This window comes from Diorhabda carinulata, chromosome 1, assembly GCF_026250575.1.
Source record: "Diorhabda carinulata isolate Delta chromosome 1, icDioCari1.1, whole genome shotgun sequence".
In the NCBI taxonomy this organism is placed as follows: domain Eukaryota; kingdom Metazoa; phylum Arthropoda; class Insecta; order Coleoptera; family Chrysomelidae; genus Diorhabda; species Diorhabda carinulata.
The window spans coordinates 34,804,726-34,821,839 of record NC_079460.1 but is presented as its reverse complement, the minus strand read 5'-3'; the positions used below and the strand labels follow the sequence as shown (position 1 = coordinate 34,821,839).

Below are 17,114 nucleotides of genomic sequence, written 5' to 3'. Positions count from 1 at the left end.
ATACAAAGAACGGTATAGTGCAGAGAGCAATGGAGCATTTGTTGATTGTTGTATTTGAGGTTATTTAATGTGATTCAGGCTTATAGTATTAACAATAATGAAAAGCGATTTAGTACTTCTTGATATTTTGTATTCGTATTACACTTATTGCACTGTCTCGCACTACACTGGCTGAACTGACTATAGACCCACTGAACTTGGTGAACTAGCTCTGTTGCACTGCTACTAAGAACAGTGACACTAGCGCTGGTTCTGCTACAAAGAACGCTGTACACTTCCTGAACTAGTTCTGCCAGTGCAGCTACCAAGAGGAAACCTCTAAATTCTTCTTATTTGCACAATCTGGAACAGGTCTACAATGGGTACTTTCTACTTAACGCTCATTTATGTAATACTCTTATATGGGTAGTTGGTATGGGAAAAACGTCTCTACGTAACGGTGCGCAGAACTAACTGAAGCACCCGGAGGAGAGAAAGAACGATACACTATTTGTTTCTCTTAATCGGAACACCTTCCACTTATAGGAACTGTCCATATAATTAGTATTACATATATGTTAACAATCACAAAGATTGTAACACCCTGAATGTCAGAGTTCTATATTTCATTTTAAGGCTGGGAATACAGTTTTCATAAATCAGTTCAGGATCAGAGATCACATATCAGATGATTGCGAATCTTAAGCTAGAACGATATATTTTCAGTAGAAATTTCAAATTTAAGACTACCCTCAAAAACCTTTTGTTTTTTATTACTATATTTTCATGTATTAATTTTAGGAATTGATCATAGGTAACATTTACAGCAAATTGATAACTTTTCAAGCAAATGAAGCATTTAACCACTTACATTAAAGGGTCTTGTCATAAAACATGACCCGATTACTTCGTTCAGTTTCCGAACGACAGTATACGGGATTCGTATTACTTTTCTACATTCAAATTATTGTCGGATGAACTCGATCATGGTTTCTGAAAAGCTTTTTTAGCACGAGTAATTGTGAAGCTTTATGTATACGACGATGTGATAATTAATGCCATTTTTTGTGGTGGATATGTGCTTCCTGTATTGGAGTTAAAAACCTAAATATAGTTTAGACAAATATAAGAACAATTTGATTCAGTTATTTTCAGCAATAAGAAATAGAAAGAGGCCGTTTTACACGTTGCAAGCAGTGAGCAGAGAATTTAAATTTTCAAATTCTGTGATCCAATTCAAACGATGAATGGCAATAATTTTTTTTTGTCGTGGCAGCACTGTTGTATATAGAAAAATTAGCTACAATAGATGTGAGGTTTCAGTATTGTATTCGAATATGAGGTTTTTTTATATAAGTTAAAATATTCTTTTTTAATAAAATTTATTAATACACTATTTTATTTCAAATTAAATATGGAACCGTTAGATTTAATTGCAGCAAAACTTGTGTTAGGTTTGATTTTGCCGGGAAACAAATATTTATACCCAAACTAATATATTTTAATTCCAGGATACTTGAAATCAGCAAAATGTATAACAGCACATAGAGAGTTTCTTAGAACTTCGTCTAATCTCAGACATCTAGATTCTACAAAAACTAAATATATGCCAACTAGATTCCTTGGCCAAACACTCGAGGATATTTTAGTAGAATATTTTCAAATATCTCAAATTAGTATGAGCATGTTTACCTTTATTTAAGAGTATCCATTTAATAAGACTTATCTTTTAGTACAAGGGAGATTAGAAGCTACCGATTTCTATAATGAGAATCATTCAAATTGCTCATTACAAAATCAGCTTCTGTATTTACTCAATAACAAAGTACCTTCAAGTAGGGCATCCACACCTATTGCCAGGTAATCTTAATTTCTTGTTAAAAATTGTTACATTATTATTATGACAAATGAGTCTGTGTTTTTACATAAACATTTAATATTAATAAATCTGTGGAAGCTATACTTTTTCCTCAGTTTTTATAAAATTTACAATACAATATGTGAAATTAGCTATTTGAGGACATTCTGCAAATAAACTTAGCTGGGTAACTTCATTTTTTTCATTGACATTAAAGTCTTATACCAAGATAAACATTAAAAAATATACCTATTTTCAAATGAAGTAAATAGTTTATTTTTTGTCTGTTGATATTTGAAAAAAACAATATGATGTAAAATTTATTTGTTATATAATTAATATAAATATTGCCCCTATTAAAGACTATTATCCCATGTACCAAACCAAAAACTCATACACCAACATATTAGAAACAAGATGAGAAAATTTAGAAAAATAGAATATAGGGAACAAGTAAAATAGTGACAACATTGATAAAAACAGCAAAATATACACATGAGTTTATAAATGCTGGATACATATAGAGAGCAAATGATCAAGAGTTTGTGTGGTAAACAAGGAGGTGGACTTCTCAATAAACACAAATAAAATACTTACTTATTCAGAATTTAGTTGATGTGTCAATATCAGAAACTTTCTGCTGCATTCCACAAGGGACAATTGAAACAGCACTAAAAAATAGGTATAGTACAACAGATTGAAGACTAGAGAAACATTTAAACATAGGAATAATTATCAAAATTGGTCAACTGTTAACAAGGCTCTGTAAACTGAATAGGAATCTAAAATTGTTGGGGTTGACAAAGAAGTTCCTAGATAAATTTTGTCAATCAAAAGAAGAAACAAAGTAACACATTCTATGTGTGTGAAATAAATTCTTATACTATTATTATAAATCACAAGTCTACTTATGTAATGGCCGATCCATGGATATTATTTAGGATATTATATAGTTGTTATACTGGTTTTCTATCACAGATAATATATGTTATATATAGTTAACATTGATATTAAATACTGTACTGTTCCGACTATTGCAGCATCCAGCACTACAGGTATGTTATTTCTCAAATAATTGTTTCTAGTACTCCATATGGGTCTTGTGATAATTGTACGAGTCCTAATAATAGTGATTTGGATGCAACACCTATACACACACTTCCTGGAAATGCAGAGAGTGAAGAATCATTCAATACACACACAGGTTCAAAAAGAAAGTTGACTGGTAAAAATGAAGAACAGCCTCTTTCCTCATCTAAAATCTCACCCAATGAAAAAAAAATCGCACCCACTGAAAAATCCCGAACTGAAGTGTTTGACACTGAGGTAAATATGTTTTACTTTTCCTACATATTTATTCTTTTCTATTTTTACATTTTATGAAATGTTTAATTAGAATCAAATTCTACAAAGCTCCTATGCCTCACACTTTTTATCATTGTTTTTACTTCAGGAGATTGGAAATTATGTTTTCCATATATATCAAATAATTAATAATGCATATACTTATGGACATATTATTCAGCAGTGATTAATGATCGTTATCGAGACTTGCCAATTTAATTGATATGTCAAATATATTAAACTAACATAAACAAAAATTTGTTAATTTGCAAATCTATCAGGATAACTATGCTGAATTTGCGAAAATAAAAAAATATCTAACCTGAACACAAGTGAAAAATATACTTGAAAATAAGTTATAAAAATGGGGGTAGGCATACGTCAAATTCAAATTTTTATTATTAAATATTTATATTGTGAACCTTGATGAATTATTTTACTCAAATGGAAACATGGTTTTAATTAATTAATTATAATTCTTAATGGAAATCTGTTTTATTTCTTTGTGCTAGATACATTGATTCCAAAAATCTTTCGAGTGTAAACGGTATCATTAATCAAGTTTTTACTTCAACATTCGAATAAAATCTAAGCAGGAGTCATTTCTTTAGATTTGGTAACAGGTAATAGTCATTACGGGTAATAGGTAGAGAACATGAATGTTGCAGGAGAAACATTACTGAGCACAGTGTCGTAAGTAATACATAATGAAGCCTATGAGTTTCTGGTAAACTGTCAGTAAATGCTGTAACTGTTTTTTCATTTCCAAATATAAAAAATATTAGATCTTCGCCGAATTAAGTTAATTACAGTTTTCACTATTTTACAAACTTCAAGAATATATATTCATTAAATAACAGGTTTATTGACTTATGCTAAGCTCTGTAATATATTTGCTTTCCTTATTTTTCTAGGTCTGAAAGATTTAGAGGAATATTCATGTTTCTTTGTAGGTTCTAGCACAGAATTTGATGGAAAATAAAGAATTTCAAGAAAAAATTGCACATACAATTAATAAAGTAGTTGAAAGGCAGTACAAAGAAAGAAATCCGGAGGAACTTGATAAAACAATTAAATCTGCTGTTGAAGAAGCGCAAGCTGATCCCATTTTTGATGACTTATTGCGCGAAATAATGGGTAATATATATACTTCTTCAATTTTTCAATTCTTACTATCTTTTAATATATAGGGTGCTTCTAAATTCTTGTGATAACATTGATAATGGGCGTTATGAAATTATGAGATGACAAATGGCACATAACAATTTTTCAATTCACCAGATTTTAAATATTATCTTGACTACATGCTAAGGTCTTCATAATCAATCTAGACAGTAAATGCAGTATGAGCATCGACAGTATTGAAAATGGTAAAAATCCATCCATAAAATAAAAAATAATCTTATAATAAGTTATTTATTTAACCAGCATTTGAAATAAACTAGATTGTAACATTTTTTTATTAATTAATTTTAGTTATATGGAAAAGTTTGGAACATACTAGGTTCAGTTGATAATGTCCACACCCTTTTCTAATACAGTTTGATTTTTTTTAAATTGTATTCTCAGTAGATTATTACATCTTTCAGGATCATCAAATATGGTTGAAGCAAATAAACATTCAGAAGTTGCACATACTACAAGGTACATATTGTCTATTTAAAAAATTACATAAAAAAATTCTTAACTAATATTTTAGTAACACAGGGAATAAAAAAGATACTACAGATCTGGCTAAATCGAAATCAGCAAATAAAAGTGATCAAGCACAAGGAACTTCTAATAATATTAAAGCCCCTCATCACTATTCATCTGATAAAGAGGCAAGTATTTTTGCAACCAGTGATGATATATTTTAAATATATCTTTAAGAACTTCTTGGACAGCTATGATTGAGTATAATAAATATAGATACTAAAATTATAATTAAAAACTTGGAAAACATTTTATCATTGTATTAAATAGACTAAGAAAGTTTAAATGTGTTACTTTCAAACTATTTCTTCATTTATTGGCAAATTTGTGTTTGAATTTTAGTGTTCTATTAAAATGTGCATTTTGCTAACCTAAATTTGAAAAACTCTGTATGAATTTCGAGAGTCTGACATATAGGTTTATCAGATAAGCTCTTGTTAATAAAAAAAAACAAGCAGTATGTTGCATATTTCTGGGTATAACCAATTTATAATAATATATCTCGATGTCCACAGAACCTACAATATAATAATTTCATATTTACGTAAAGGTCTATCCACTTGTATAGAGCAGTGTATTCAACATTAAATATAAAAAATCCATGCTTTCTTAATAAGTGATCATATTTATAAATTTCAAAGCAATTTCATTAAAATGAATTCCATAAATTTCTATGTTGAGTAAAGAAGATACCTTTTTTTAAAAATATTTCTCAAGTACTATTAATTTGTTACAGACTATGTCCTTCGATAACTCCTTCAATAATTATATTATTTCAAATAACTGCAGTCTCGCCTCTACAAACCCATGTGTGCAAAATCCAATATTCATAAATACAGTGTCTGGTTTACTGATACCTTCTGTTTCCACATCTGTTAACCCTACCAAACCTCTGATATTGCTCAATAACCCTACCCCTGTTACTACTACAACAACTTTGACGGAACAAGATATTATGCAGATGCCAATAATTATACATGAAAAGGATGAAATGGTACCACTTGTTGTAGAAACTGGAAAACAGAAAAAAGGTATTAATGGATCCTTTAGTTTTATACATTTCAACAGATAACAGTTACATATTTTGAATTTAACGGGAAATACACTAAGTTTGAATTTCTAGATTTCAATATCCGACACAAGTTTTACAATTACCAAGTTATTGTGTTCAAAGACTGAAGGTAAACTGTTTACCTCGATCCTCAAAAAATAATTAAATGTAAGTTGAACATGGTAATTGTTTAGTCAACAGTGTATTCAGTATAGAAATACAAAATAAAAAAATATAAACTAGGAAAATTTTGAAACTGAACACTGACAGGTTAAACTTGCCTGCTAGTGTTGATAGGTTGTGTAATTAATATAGATGAAGTTACAGGATCGTTGCCTTTGATAATTATGAAAAGGACAATATTATTTCCAGAGAGAAACTTTTATCCTTCCCTTTTTAAATATACCTCTGGAAAGTATTTTATATTCAATCAATTTATCAGATAAGTTGAAATTTTTTTGTTAGTGATATTCATACTGAACACACTATTTACAACTATTACTTCACCACAATTACACTGTTTGATTCGCGTTTCGATAACCTTTGGTCTCTGAAGATAACTTTACACCCATTGTCACTACTAGGCGAGTTTAAGCATATGAGTCATATGTCTGGCACAGCAAAACAAAGAATATATTGTCTTTAGTAAGCATTACACAATAAATTCTGTTCCAAGCATATGACTAATGTTAATTTTTTGTTCAGGTCCTAAAAAGCCAAAGATGATATTACCACAGCCTACAATACAACTAGTACCAGAAGCATCTACAGATCTACAAAACTATTTTAAAAATTTTACACCCCCAGAGAATCAATCCATTGAGGCATTGGATGTTGAGAAAACTTCTAGTGCAATTCCAGATGCTTCTACATCTAAAAGAAAGACAGGTTTGAAGAAAGTACTTTACCCTAAAGCACCCAGGAAATCCCCACGGCCGAAAAAAAGAAATATAACAACTACCGAAACTAAAAAAGTTGATCCTGATCCAACTGTCGGAAATAATAGTGAATTTGAAGAAAAAAACCGCAGTACAGAGGATGCCATTGTTATAAGTTCAAAAGAGAAAATTATTGTTACTCCTGCATCTTCTGATAATAATAAAATGTCAACACCTAAAAGTACTTCACATGTTCGTAACTTGAATTTTTCTTCGCCTCCTAAAAACCAAAGAAAATCTAATGAATCGAATTTTGACATAAAACAAAATGATCAAGCTGTGAAAACACTTTTTACAAAAGCCTGGGATGCAGATCTTAGAGCTGTAATACCAAATCAAGACAATGAAGTTTCAGCCCATAAGAAGCAACAGCTCTCAAGTGGAAATAAAAAATTAAGAAAAAAAATTAAAATAAATTCAAAAGACGTGACTGAAAAAGAGGGGCGTTTATTAGAGACTGCAATAAAGACACCAATAAAACATGATGACAAAAATAGCGAAAATAAATCAGTTACAGAATGTTTTGAAGACAATAACCAGACTTTTAAGTCTCAAGTTAAAACCATACTGTCTCCCTCTAAACTACACAATACTAGTAAAAATATACTGGAAGCAAAATCTGATGAGAGATGTCACTCAAAAACATTTGTTACGCCAGATATGCTTAAAGAAAGTGTAGTTCCTTCTGTAACAACTAAAAGAAACATTATGCCTATATTAGAAACTCCAATAAAGGTACAATTACCAAAAACACCAGGAATATCTACTCCATTAGATGTAAACATGAGTAATATAAGTACTACCACACCATTCACCAAAATGTTGGAAGCGAATTTAGATCTAAAAAGTATAGATATAGATTCAATACCAACTCCAAATTTACCAATAACTCCCAACTTTGTTCCTTTTACACCAAGAGTTAATGCAAATTCACCATATTCAAGTAGACCTACTGATTATTCAACTAGTAGTTCTTATTATCAACCATCAGATAATGAACAGAATAAAAATCTCGAAGCGCATTTAAGAGAAATCGAAAAAGCATCTCCAGCTGCAGACACAACAGTCGATGACCATTTACAGCTTTTTAATAAAAACGTTATTGGAAAGAAAAACTTGAACCTTATGAAGACAAATATGAAAAACGACGATTCATTTGATAGTTCCAGTACTGAAGAAGGTTGTTCCTCAGATGAATATAATAAAGAAAGTAACGATACTGTTATATTCCGAAAAAACAAGGATATGCTAAAAAGAACATATCCTTTAAGAAACAGAAGTAAAAACCTGGAACAAATAAAAGCGCCAAAAATTCCAATAAAAAGCGATAAATCCACAAAAATATCAAACAAGGGAACAAAAACTGAAAATATTTCAAGTACGACAAATAGTGTTGAAGATATTTCAAAAGTATTACAGGAAAGCAAATCGAGTGACATTTATAAACCAATCGTGAAAGGAGTTTCATCTTCACAATTGACAGTTTTAAAAGATCTCGAAAGTAAACGTCTACGAATGGTAAATTCTTTGAAACCACAAATTGAATCAAACAAAACTAAGAAACCTCAGAGTAGCAAATTTAAAATTAAACCAATAGCAAAGGTATATACCACAAAAAAGAATAAAAAGTCAGAATCGCCCAAGAAAAAGAAAAGAGAAAGAGACATTGATATTGTTTTAAAAGATTTAATAACATCTGACGACTCTGATACAAACATAATGTCTACTAATAGCGACGATGACGACAAAACTGAAAAAGCAGACAAAACTGCGTCTGATGCTGAAGCGCAAAATTTGATACAAAATTTAAAAGAAAGGGGGATTCATTTAGTTCAAAATAAAAGCTCTAAAAAAATTAATGCTAATCATGAATATCAAATAAATACAAGTGGTACCCAGATGGAGATGTTAGATCGAAATTCTTTCGATTTGGTTAACCTTGAAGAGTGTATAGAAATTTCACACAACGAAGAAGAAAATGAAAGTAGGAAAATGTCTGTTGCTGCTTCAAAAGACACAAAAAAAGTAGAATACATTGGACAGCTTTATTTAGAATCAATTGGTGGAGAAGTAGAGATACATTTGAAACAAACAGATTTCTATATATTAATTGACATAGAACCCTCTGTTAAAAATGAACTTCCATCTCAAAATCTGCAAGATAGACCCAATAAAACTGAAAAACAAGAAGCAAAAGATGAAGAGAAAAAAAAGAGACGGATAAGTGATAAGGTAACAAACTTAAAAAAAAACAAAAAAGAATCCAAGCTATCAGAAATTAAATGTAAATCTAAAAGTACTGCATCAGAAATTGATTCCACAACTAACAAAAAAAGTAGTGATGACATCAAATTAAATGAGAAACAATCAACTAAACATGAAAAAGTACAGATGAGTGAATTAGATACTAAAAGTAGTAAAAAAAAATCCAAAGAGGAATTAATTGAAAAAGAATTATTGACAAGCAGTAAATTGAATAAAACACAATCTAAAGACGTAAAAGTAAAGAAAGAAAATCGTATGTCAGAATCCAAATCGAATATTGTAAACAAACCCAAACAATCAACAAATAATACAGAGGTAAATGAAACCAAATCACTCATGAAGAATTCAGATAATAAAAAAGAGGTAATGAAAAAACATGGCAATGAAGCAAAACAAACAACAGATAGAGTTTCGTCCGATAATAAAAGGACGAAACAGAAATGTGAGGGGAATGAAACGAATGATAATAAAAAAGATAACCCGTTATCGGAAAGTAAAATGGAATTACCGATCGATGGAGGTACTTGTAACACAAGTGAAAATGAAAAAAATAAATCTGATCATTTGACTATAGAAAGTAAGGAGACCAAAAATATATCCAGCATGCATTCAAATTCAAATGAAAGGAATTGTAGTCTCGAAAAAGATATTGAAGATGAACTTATGAATTTTGCTTCGACTGGTAAAGTTCAGGAAGATGCTTTATCTAAAAGGTAAATATGTTTCTCTTCTAAGGTAATACTGTATCCGATAAAATACAGTACAAAAAATTTAATTCAACACCAGCGCTTATTTGGCTGTCGAAAAATCTATAATAAATTTTGTTATGTTGAAATAAAAGTGATAAGCGTAAAATCGGGGCTGTAGATGAGTTGACACATCAATTTGAGGTTTTTCGTGATCAAAAATTTAATTTGGGCCTATTTGTAGGTGTAATTCCTTTCATTATTGAAATTTCTCTGATGACTTTAATTAGATTTTACTCGTGTTGAGTCCATAGAGTTCTTATGCATAAATCTATGTTTTATCACATGTTAGGTTTTAAACACATTTAGTACATCTTCAATCGAGTTATTTCTTTGCGCCCGCACAATCCTTTTTTGCGTAGATCATGCAATATCTTATTCATACCACCAATCCAAGATGCTTCAATTTCTTGATATCGCCTTATCTGTTTATACTTAACCCCAATTTTTTGTAGTATAACAATTTTGACGACTTTTATTTGCGGAAGGTAACTTTTAACTCCGCTACTGAATTCTTAATATTAATTTTTTAGAGTGAATGTCATATGTCAACCTGGCTTCCACTGCAGCCAATATGTTCCTATATTTAAATGTCGAATTAAAAAAATATGAAAATAAGCTTCACAAAAATAATATAACAGTGCTTTTCAGATAAAAGTATCCACCTTTAATAACTTTTGTAATACTGGTATTTAGAAAAAATCCAAAAACACGTCAATTTATGTTGGAAGGGGCAAGCATTATGGCTTATTTAAACTTACTGGAAAAGCTACCCCCTCACCCCTAGCAGCATCTCCTTTATTTTTTTAAATTACTTTTCATATTTTTTATGTAAAATTTGGATACTCCTCTTTGAGCTGATTTCAGAAATGTATAATACTTGGTAGGTTAAAGTGGTTAGTTTATGAGATAAACAATTTTTCTTTTAAGAGCACAAATTTTACATATTATTTACTTTCACCTTATTTGCCTGTACTAAAATGGGTTGTACAACAGTTCAAACTCTTTAATCTTTTTAACTGTGCTATTTATTCTACTTAAAAAATCCAAACAACAAAAAACTCTACTTTTTATTAAAGTTTGACATTGTCAACTAGAATTTGTAGTCACTATTGATAGTGTAATTTGATACATTATTTATTTTGTTTCTCTGAAATGGTTTACTCTTTGCAAGAAAGAATTGAAATTGTAGGTTTATACTACCAAAATAATAATTGTGCAAGAGCTGCTGCTAGAATATTTAACGAATTACATGACGGAAGACATGCAACTCATAAGTGTGTAATTCAACTGATGGAGAAATTTACCACAACAGGGTCTGTTTGCAATAAAGTGCATAAGCGAGAGGGACTCGTAAATAACGAAGCAATCCAAGTGGCAATTTTAGGGCAAGTCAGCTTAGAGGCTCAACAACCCCAATCGTTGTCAACAATAAGTAGAGCGATCGGTGTTTCATCTTCTACAGTTTTCCGAGTTCTACATAAATTCAAGTACCACCCATACAAAGTTAAGTTGGTGCACGAGTTGAATGAAGATGATTTTGATCGTCGTCTAGAGTTTTGCGAATCAATGACGCAAATTATCAATAACAATCCACAATTGTTAAACAATATTTGCTTTTCTGATGAATGCTCATGGTCATTAAATGGCTTAGTAAGTAGGCATAATTGTAGATATTGGGCTGAAAGTGATCCACATATTATGCGTGAATTCCATACACAACATCCCCAAAAGTTAAACGTTTGGTGTGGTATCCTAGGTGACCACATTGTCGGACCTTTCTTCATCAACGGAAATTTAAATGGTGAATCATATCTTGAGTTACTCAGGGAAGGGGTTGACCCACGTATTACAACAATAATAGAAAATGATGATAACCTTTCCGAAGATTTACTGGTATTTCAACAAGACGGAGCTCTCCCACACTATGCTATGCCTGTCCGACAATTTTTAAACGAAACATTCCCCGCTCGTTGGATAGGTAGAAGGGGGCAGATAATGGAGTGGCCACCTAGGTCACCGGATTTAACGCCCCTAGACTTCTTTTTATGGGGGTATTTAAAAACAAAAGTTTATGCTACCCAACCAGAATCTCTGGATGATTTACGAGAGAGGATAGAAAATGAATGTCGACAATTAAATCCAGCCGTATTAAGCAATGTCAGAGAGGCATTTCAAAATAGATTATACCATTGTATGGAAGTGAATGGTACTAATTTTGAACACTTATTGTAACTTCATAATAAATAGCACAGTTAAAAAGATTAAAGAGTTTGAACTGTTGTACAACCCATTTTAGTACAGGCAAATAAGGTGAAAGTAAATAATAAGTAAAATTTGTGCTCTTAAAAGAAAAATTGTTTATCTCATAAACTAACCACTTTAACCTACAAGTATTATACATTTTTGAAATCAGCTCAAAGAGGAGTATCCAAATTTTACATAAAAAATATGAAAAGTAATTAAAAAAAATAAAGGGGATGCTGCTAGGGGTGAGGGGGTGGCTTTTCCAGTAAGTTTAAATAAGCCATAATGCTTGCCCCTTCCAACATAAATTGACGTGTTTTTGGATTTTTTCTAAATACCAGTATTACAAAAGTTATTAAAGGTGGATACTTTTATCTGAAAAGCACAGTATATTCGTTTACCTTGCTCACAATAAGCTGTTGGAACAGAATATATTGATGCAACACTATTGTTACTAAAATGTATGCTACATTGCCTTCGATGTATAATAGAAAAATTACAGTTAACATCTGATATAACATTTTTAGTGTTTCCAAAAAACGAAGAACATCAGATGAAATCCTGATTGAACACTCCTGCAAAAAAATGTTACGAACATTAGACGTGGACTCATTCCTGAACAAAATACATGCAGACACCTCGATAGGAAGAAAATAAATTTATTATATTTCAGTATTTCTTTATATCGTGTTCATACCTTTAATATGTACCTATTCAATCTTGTTTTATTAATTTTTTAACATGTTTACTTGTTTTATTGATTAATGTATGTTACAAAGTAAGACTGAAAATTATTTTTTATTTTATTTATGATCAGCAGTGCCTTGGTTGGTTGTCTGAAGAGATTTTCCTATATGATTCCAGCAACAAGGTGTTCGATAAACGACGACCAACAATATATTACAATAATTAGACTAATGTACATAAATCAGTTTTTTACTTGCAAAGACATAGTTACAAAATCCCTGTTTCAATTGAATGTTTTTGAACAGGAGTTATACTGGAACACCACTACAGTGACATTGCGCTTTACTAAAGAATGTGAATTGATTTCATCACTTTCACGTTCGATAAAGAACCTTACAAATTTAAAAGCGTGTTTAATGATTCAAAAGTCATAATTATTCACTTTTTAGCCTTCACCCATTTCGAACACAGCTCTCATAACAGATAAACTTTTATGTGAATATTCTACATATTCCATTTTGTGGAATACAGCTTTTAGGAGGAGGCAAGTGTAGCACATCTTTTGTGCTCTTAGGGTTTAGCAAACATGTCAATAGTGGTCGATTTTTTTGGTACAGTAAGGTTAACACTTATCAAGTGCTTTTTACAAAATCTTTATTTTGAGAATTAAAAAAATGATGTTCCACTAGAAAAATGTATGTTTTAATCTAACATTTTATAGTAATAAAGTTTTTACAGTTGCATTTGAAATAATAGTTTCAATTTTTATTAAAAAATGGTTATTGATATGTAAAAAAATAAAAAACAATCTAGAAACTGAATAATAGTCTCACTATAGACCTGATATTTCCAATTGGCTATCAATAGTAATAATAGATTGTCTTGCGACTTTTAACAATAAGGGTTTAGAGACACATCACTGAGAGAGAATAGTGGACGGGCGACTCTAAGCCCGAAATACTAAATATTGATGACAGATGGTTTCGTCGGAACAAGCCTCTGCGGAGAACACGAAATAGGTGAATTTTTCTCACTATGAGAATGTCCTAGTCGAAGTATTTGCTGTGATTGAATGTGGGCTTGCGATACTTAATTGACAACATAGAAACACAATAATCTCAATGTGTATAGACATCAGAGCTGCTATTTAAGTAAAATAGTGCTCTATGCGCTTGTGGTAGAACATAAAAAGTCCTACAAGAGATGGCGAGTGAGGTTCAGTTCGTTTGAGTACCTTGTTACAAGGCTGATTCTTGGTGCAGCCAAAAATATCTCTATTACATCCATCAGTAGTCTGCTCGCAAGGCAGGTTCTGCGGAGATGGATGGAAACATCTCGAACATTAAATCACCCTAATAAATAATACTTAATATTATTGAGAAGTGAATTAGAAATTATAAAGCATTGGATATATATTACTATTATCTAGCTCAGTGGTTCCCAACCTGGGGGCGATCAGTATGAAAAGGCAGAAACAATAAACGTAACAATTCTATAGAGTAGAATCTTGAGTGTCGCAGAAACACGGTAGCGTTTTAAAAACAAATTCACTCTTTTTTTAAGAAAATAAAGGGCAAAAAAATATGCAAGTGTGTGTGCAAGATTTGCGTAATTCCTCAGGGCTCGTTGGTCACGCGCCGGTAAGGGAATTGGCGCAAAGTAGTTGAGTCACCGGCTATTTTTAGCTGGCAAGGTCACAGCGCTACCCCCTCCACTGGCACCACCATCACAGGTTACTGTTGAGGGTGTGTTGTTGTTAGTGCGTACACATCTAGTCTTCGTGTCAATCACAACACTCACTCCAGTTTGTCATACGTCTTCTATGTCTTTAGTAGGCTACGCCAGTGACTACATTGTGCGTATCTGTTTAGTATTCGTTCATTAGTTTTGAAGCACGGAAAACCGCGCATGATGGATTCGAAGAAAAAGTATCGTCAGTACTCAGCTGAGTATTTGAAATACGGATTTATTGTGTCACCAAAAAATGTGCAGTTTCCACATTGTCTTTTGTGTGATAAAACATTTACTAGCAATGAAGTCTTCGCGGATGAAAGAACATTTATCAATAGTACACAGTGACAAAATGAATAAAGACGTCAGCTATTTTCAAGAGCTCAAAGCTAAAGCAGAAAAAGGTCCCGATTTAAGTGACCTATTTAAAAAACGAGTAACCGATGTTGACAAAGGTCTTCTTGCTTCTTACGAGGTAGTATTATTGATCGCTAAATGTGTAAACTTCACACGATTGGCGAAACTCTTGTTTTACCTGCTGCAAAAAAATTGTTGAAAATATGTTAGGGTTCTAGTAACAAAATAAACCAATCGGTGCCTTTAAGTAACAATACTGTTTCCAGGATTGATTAAATGGCTGAAGACGTCGAATCAAAACTTACACACATGCTAAAAAAAGGAAATTTACTTTACATATAGATGAATCTATTGTAATTGTTAACAAAGCAATTTTGTTGGCCTATGTGAGATTCATCAATGAGCAGAAGGAAATTACCGAGGAAATGTTGTTTGCAAGAAGTTTGATCACTGATGCGCAGGGGTTATCCACTTTTAATGTATTAAAAGAGTATTTTGAGGAAAAGGATATTCCCCTATCAAACGTAAGCGCCGGCGCTACAGACGGAGCTCCTGCCATGTCTGAGTTTCTGGCCTATCTGAAGAAAGAAGTTCCAGGCGTTATCATTATACACTGCGTTATCCATCGCAAATACTTAGCAGCAAAAAATTAAGTGGTATATTGCATGAAACCCTTTAACTAGTAATTAATACGTGAATAAGATAAAAGCAAGTGTCCTGAATGACCGTCTCTTCCGACAACTGTGTCACAAAAATGATGAGGAATTTGAGCGGCTGCTCCTTCACACGGCCGTGAGATGGCTTTCAAAATGAAATTGTTTGCGGTGATTTTTTGAATTGTTCGAAACAGTGACTGCGTTTCTCGACTCACTGAATTGAGTCAAGCATTGATAGCAGATTCTAGATTGCATATCTGCATAAAGCTGCAAGGAAATAAGATGAATCTTATCAAAGCAAAAGGCCTTATCAGTTCGTTCGTTGCCAAGTTTACCATTTTCAAAGGTAATATAGGTCGTGGTGAACTGTGTCAGTTTCCATCCTTACAAAAATGCTCAGAATCTCTCCATCTTCAAGATGACCTCATCTTCACTTTCACGGACCACCTTGACAAGCTAAAATGTCACATGGAATCAAGATTTGAAGACATTGTCAATCTTCACATTCCAGATTGAGTGTTTGATCCACTTTCGTTTGACACAGTGGACACCCTTGAACATATTTTGCAGTTTTTGGACCTGAAATATGACTGTGAGGCAAAGATGATTTTTAAGCAGCATTGTTACGAGTTAACCTGGGTAAATCTCATGGACTCTTATCCAAAACTGTGGGAAATGGTTGAATCCCTTCTAATCTCATTTCCATCCACATATTTAGTGGAAAAAAGATTCAACTCTGTCGTCCAGTTCCTCACAAAACAAAGGAACAAATTGGAGGTTTGCACCAAAGGAGACTTGCGCCTTCACCTGACCAACATACAGCCGGATATTCAGGCTTTGACTGCAGTCCACCAAGTTAAATAAATTAAATTGAAATTATAAACATTTTGTAAAATTGGTTCAGCGTATTCTATAACGCAACTTTTCTACTCTTATTCTACAATCTACAGATAAGTTTAGGTTTTAGTAGCATGAGTAGCTAAAAGAAAAAATACTCTGTACTATTTACAGATATGTGGGGATGTAATTTATTTCGGGGTCAAAAGGACAATGCTTAAATTTCATCAAAATCGTAAAAGCAGTTTTTTGAGAGAACAGATTTTTTTAATTCTTATTCGAAATACGGTACAGCCTTAAAAATACCCACAAAATCACCAAATTATTACACTCTTCATTTAATTTGAAATAACTCTCAAAAATTTGTTTCTTTAACAGGTTTACAAGATACCCAAAATTTTAAATTGAGCTCACTTATGAGATGAGACTGATGAGAGGAAGAATTCTGGATACATCTACATTGGTTAATTATTTGTTTTATATAGTAATAAATCATTTAACAGAATAATTCAGTCTATTATTTTTACAAGTTTCTTACATTTAAATATGCATATCGTACTAAGAGAAGGGGGACGACAGGGGTGAGTCGTTTTCCACTAACGGGCGATACCTCATAAAAGGTTGGGAGCCATTGATCTAGATCATTCACTGTATACAAGGCATCTGATTACTCTAGCCGTTAATTGTATATGGCTTTTTCTTCCTCTTTGCACAGGTGTAGGT

At 31.9% G+C, this 17,114-nt stretch overlaps 1 protein-coding gene across 3 annotated transcripts; it reads left to right on the top strand.

Moving 5' to 3' along the window:
• The first annotated feature begins 1,159 nt into the window (after window positions 1-1,159).
• Window positions 1,160-16,885, top strand: LOC130899506 (MATH and LRR domain-containing protein PFE0570w-like). 3 transcript variants are annotated; one of them, XM_057809504.1, is made up of 10 exons: window positions 1,160-1,433; window positions 1,491-1,655; window positions 1,713-1,839; window positions 2,923-3,163; window positions 4,135-4,318; window positions 4,771-4,825; window positions 4,881-5,004; window positions 5,613-5,907; window positions 6,633-9,843; window positions 16,770-16,885. In XM_057809504.1, the coding sequence occupies exons 1-10, from the start codon at window positions 1,394-1,396 to the stop codon at window positions 16,792-16,794; spliced, it is 4,467 nt and encodes a 1,488-aa protein (XP_057665487.1). In that variant the 5' UTR covers window positions 1,160-1,393; the 3' UTR covers window positions 16,795-16,885. The 3 variants fall into 3 exon arrangements, with proteins under 3 accessions (XP_057665487.1, XP_057665478.1, XP_057665496.1); XM_057809495.1 differs by lacking the exon at window positions 16,770-16,885 and adding an exon at window positions 12,651-12,846; XM_057809513.1 differs by lacking the exons at window positions 1,160-1,433; window positions 1,491-1,655; window positions 1,713-1,839; ... (1 more) ...; window positions 4,135-4,318; window positions 16,770-16,885 and adding exons at window positions 4,362-4,551; window positions 12,651-12,846 and having other exon boundaries at window positions 4,658-4,825.
• Window positions 16,886-17,114: the final 229 nt, after the last annotated feature.

Excerpts from the sequence above, each read along its gene's own strand:
- LOC130899506 (XM_057809495.1), top strand. The coding sequence starts at position 1,394 with ATGGAACCGTTAGATTTAATTGCAGCAAAACTTGTGTTAG. Across the intron at positions 3,164-4,134 it reads CTGAAGTGTTTGACACTGAG|GTTCTAGCACAGAATTTGAT; the intron begins GTAAATATGTTT and ends GTTTCTTTGTAG. Across the intron at positions 9,844-12,650 it reads GAAGATGCTTTATCTAAAAG|TGTTTCCAAAAAACGAAGAA; the intron begins GTAAATATGTTT and ends TAACATTTTTAG.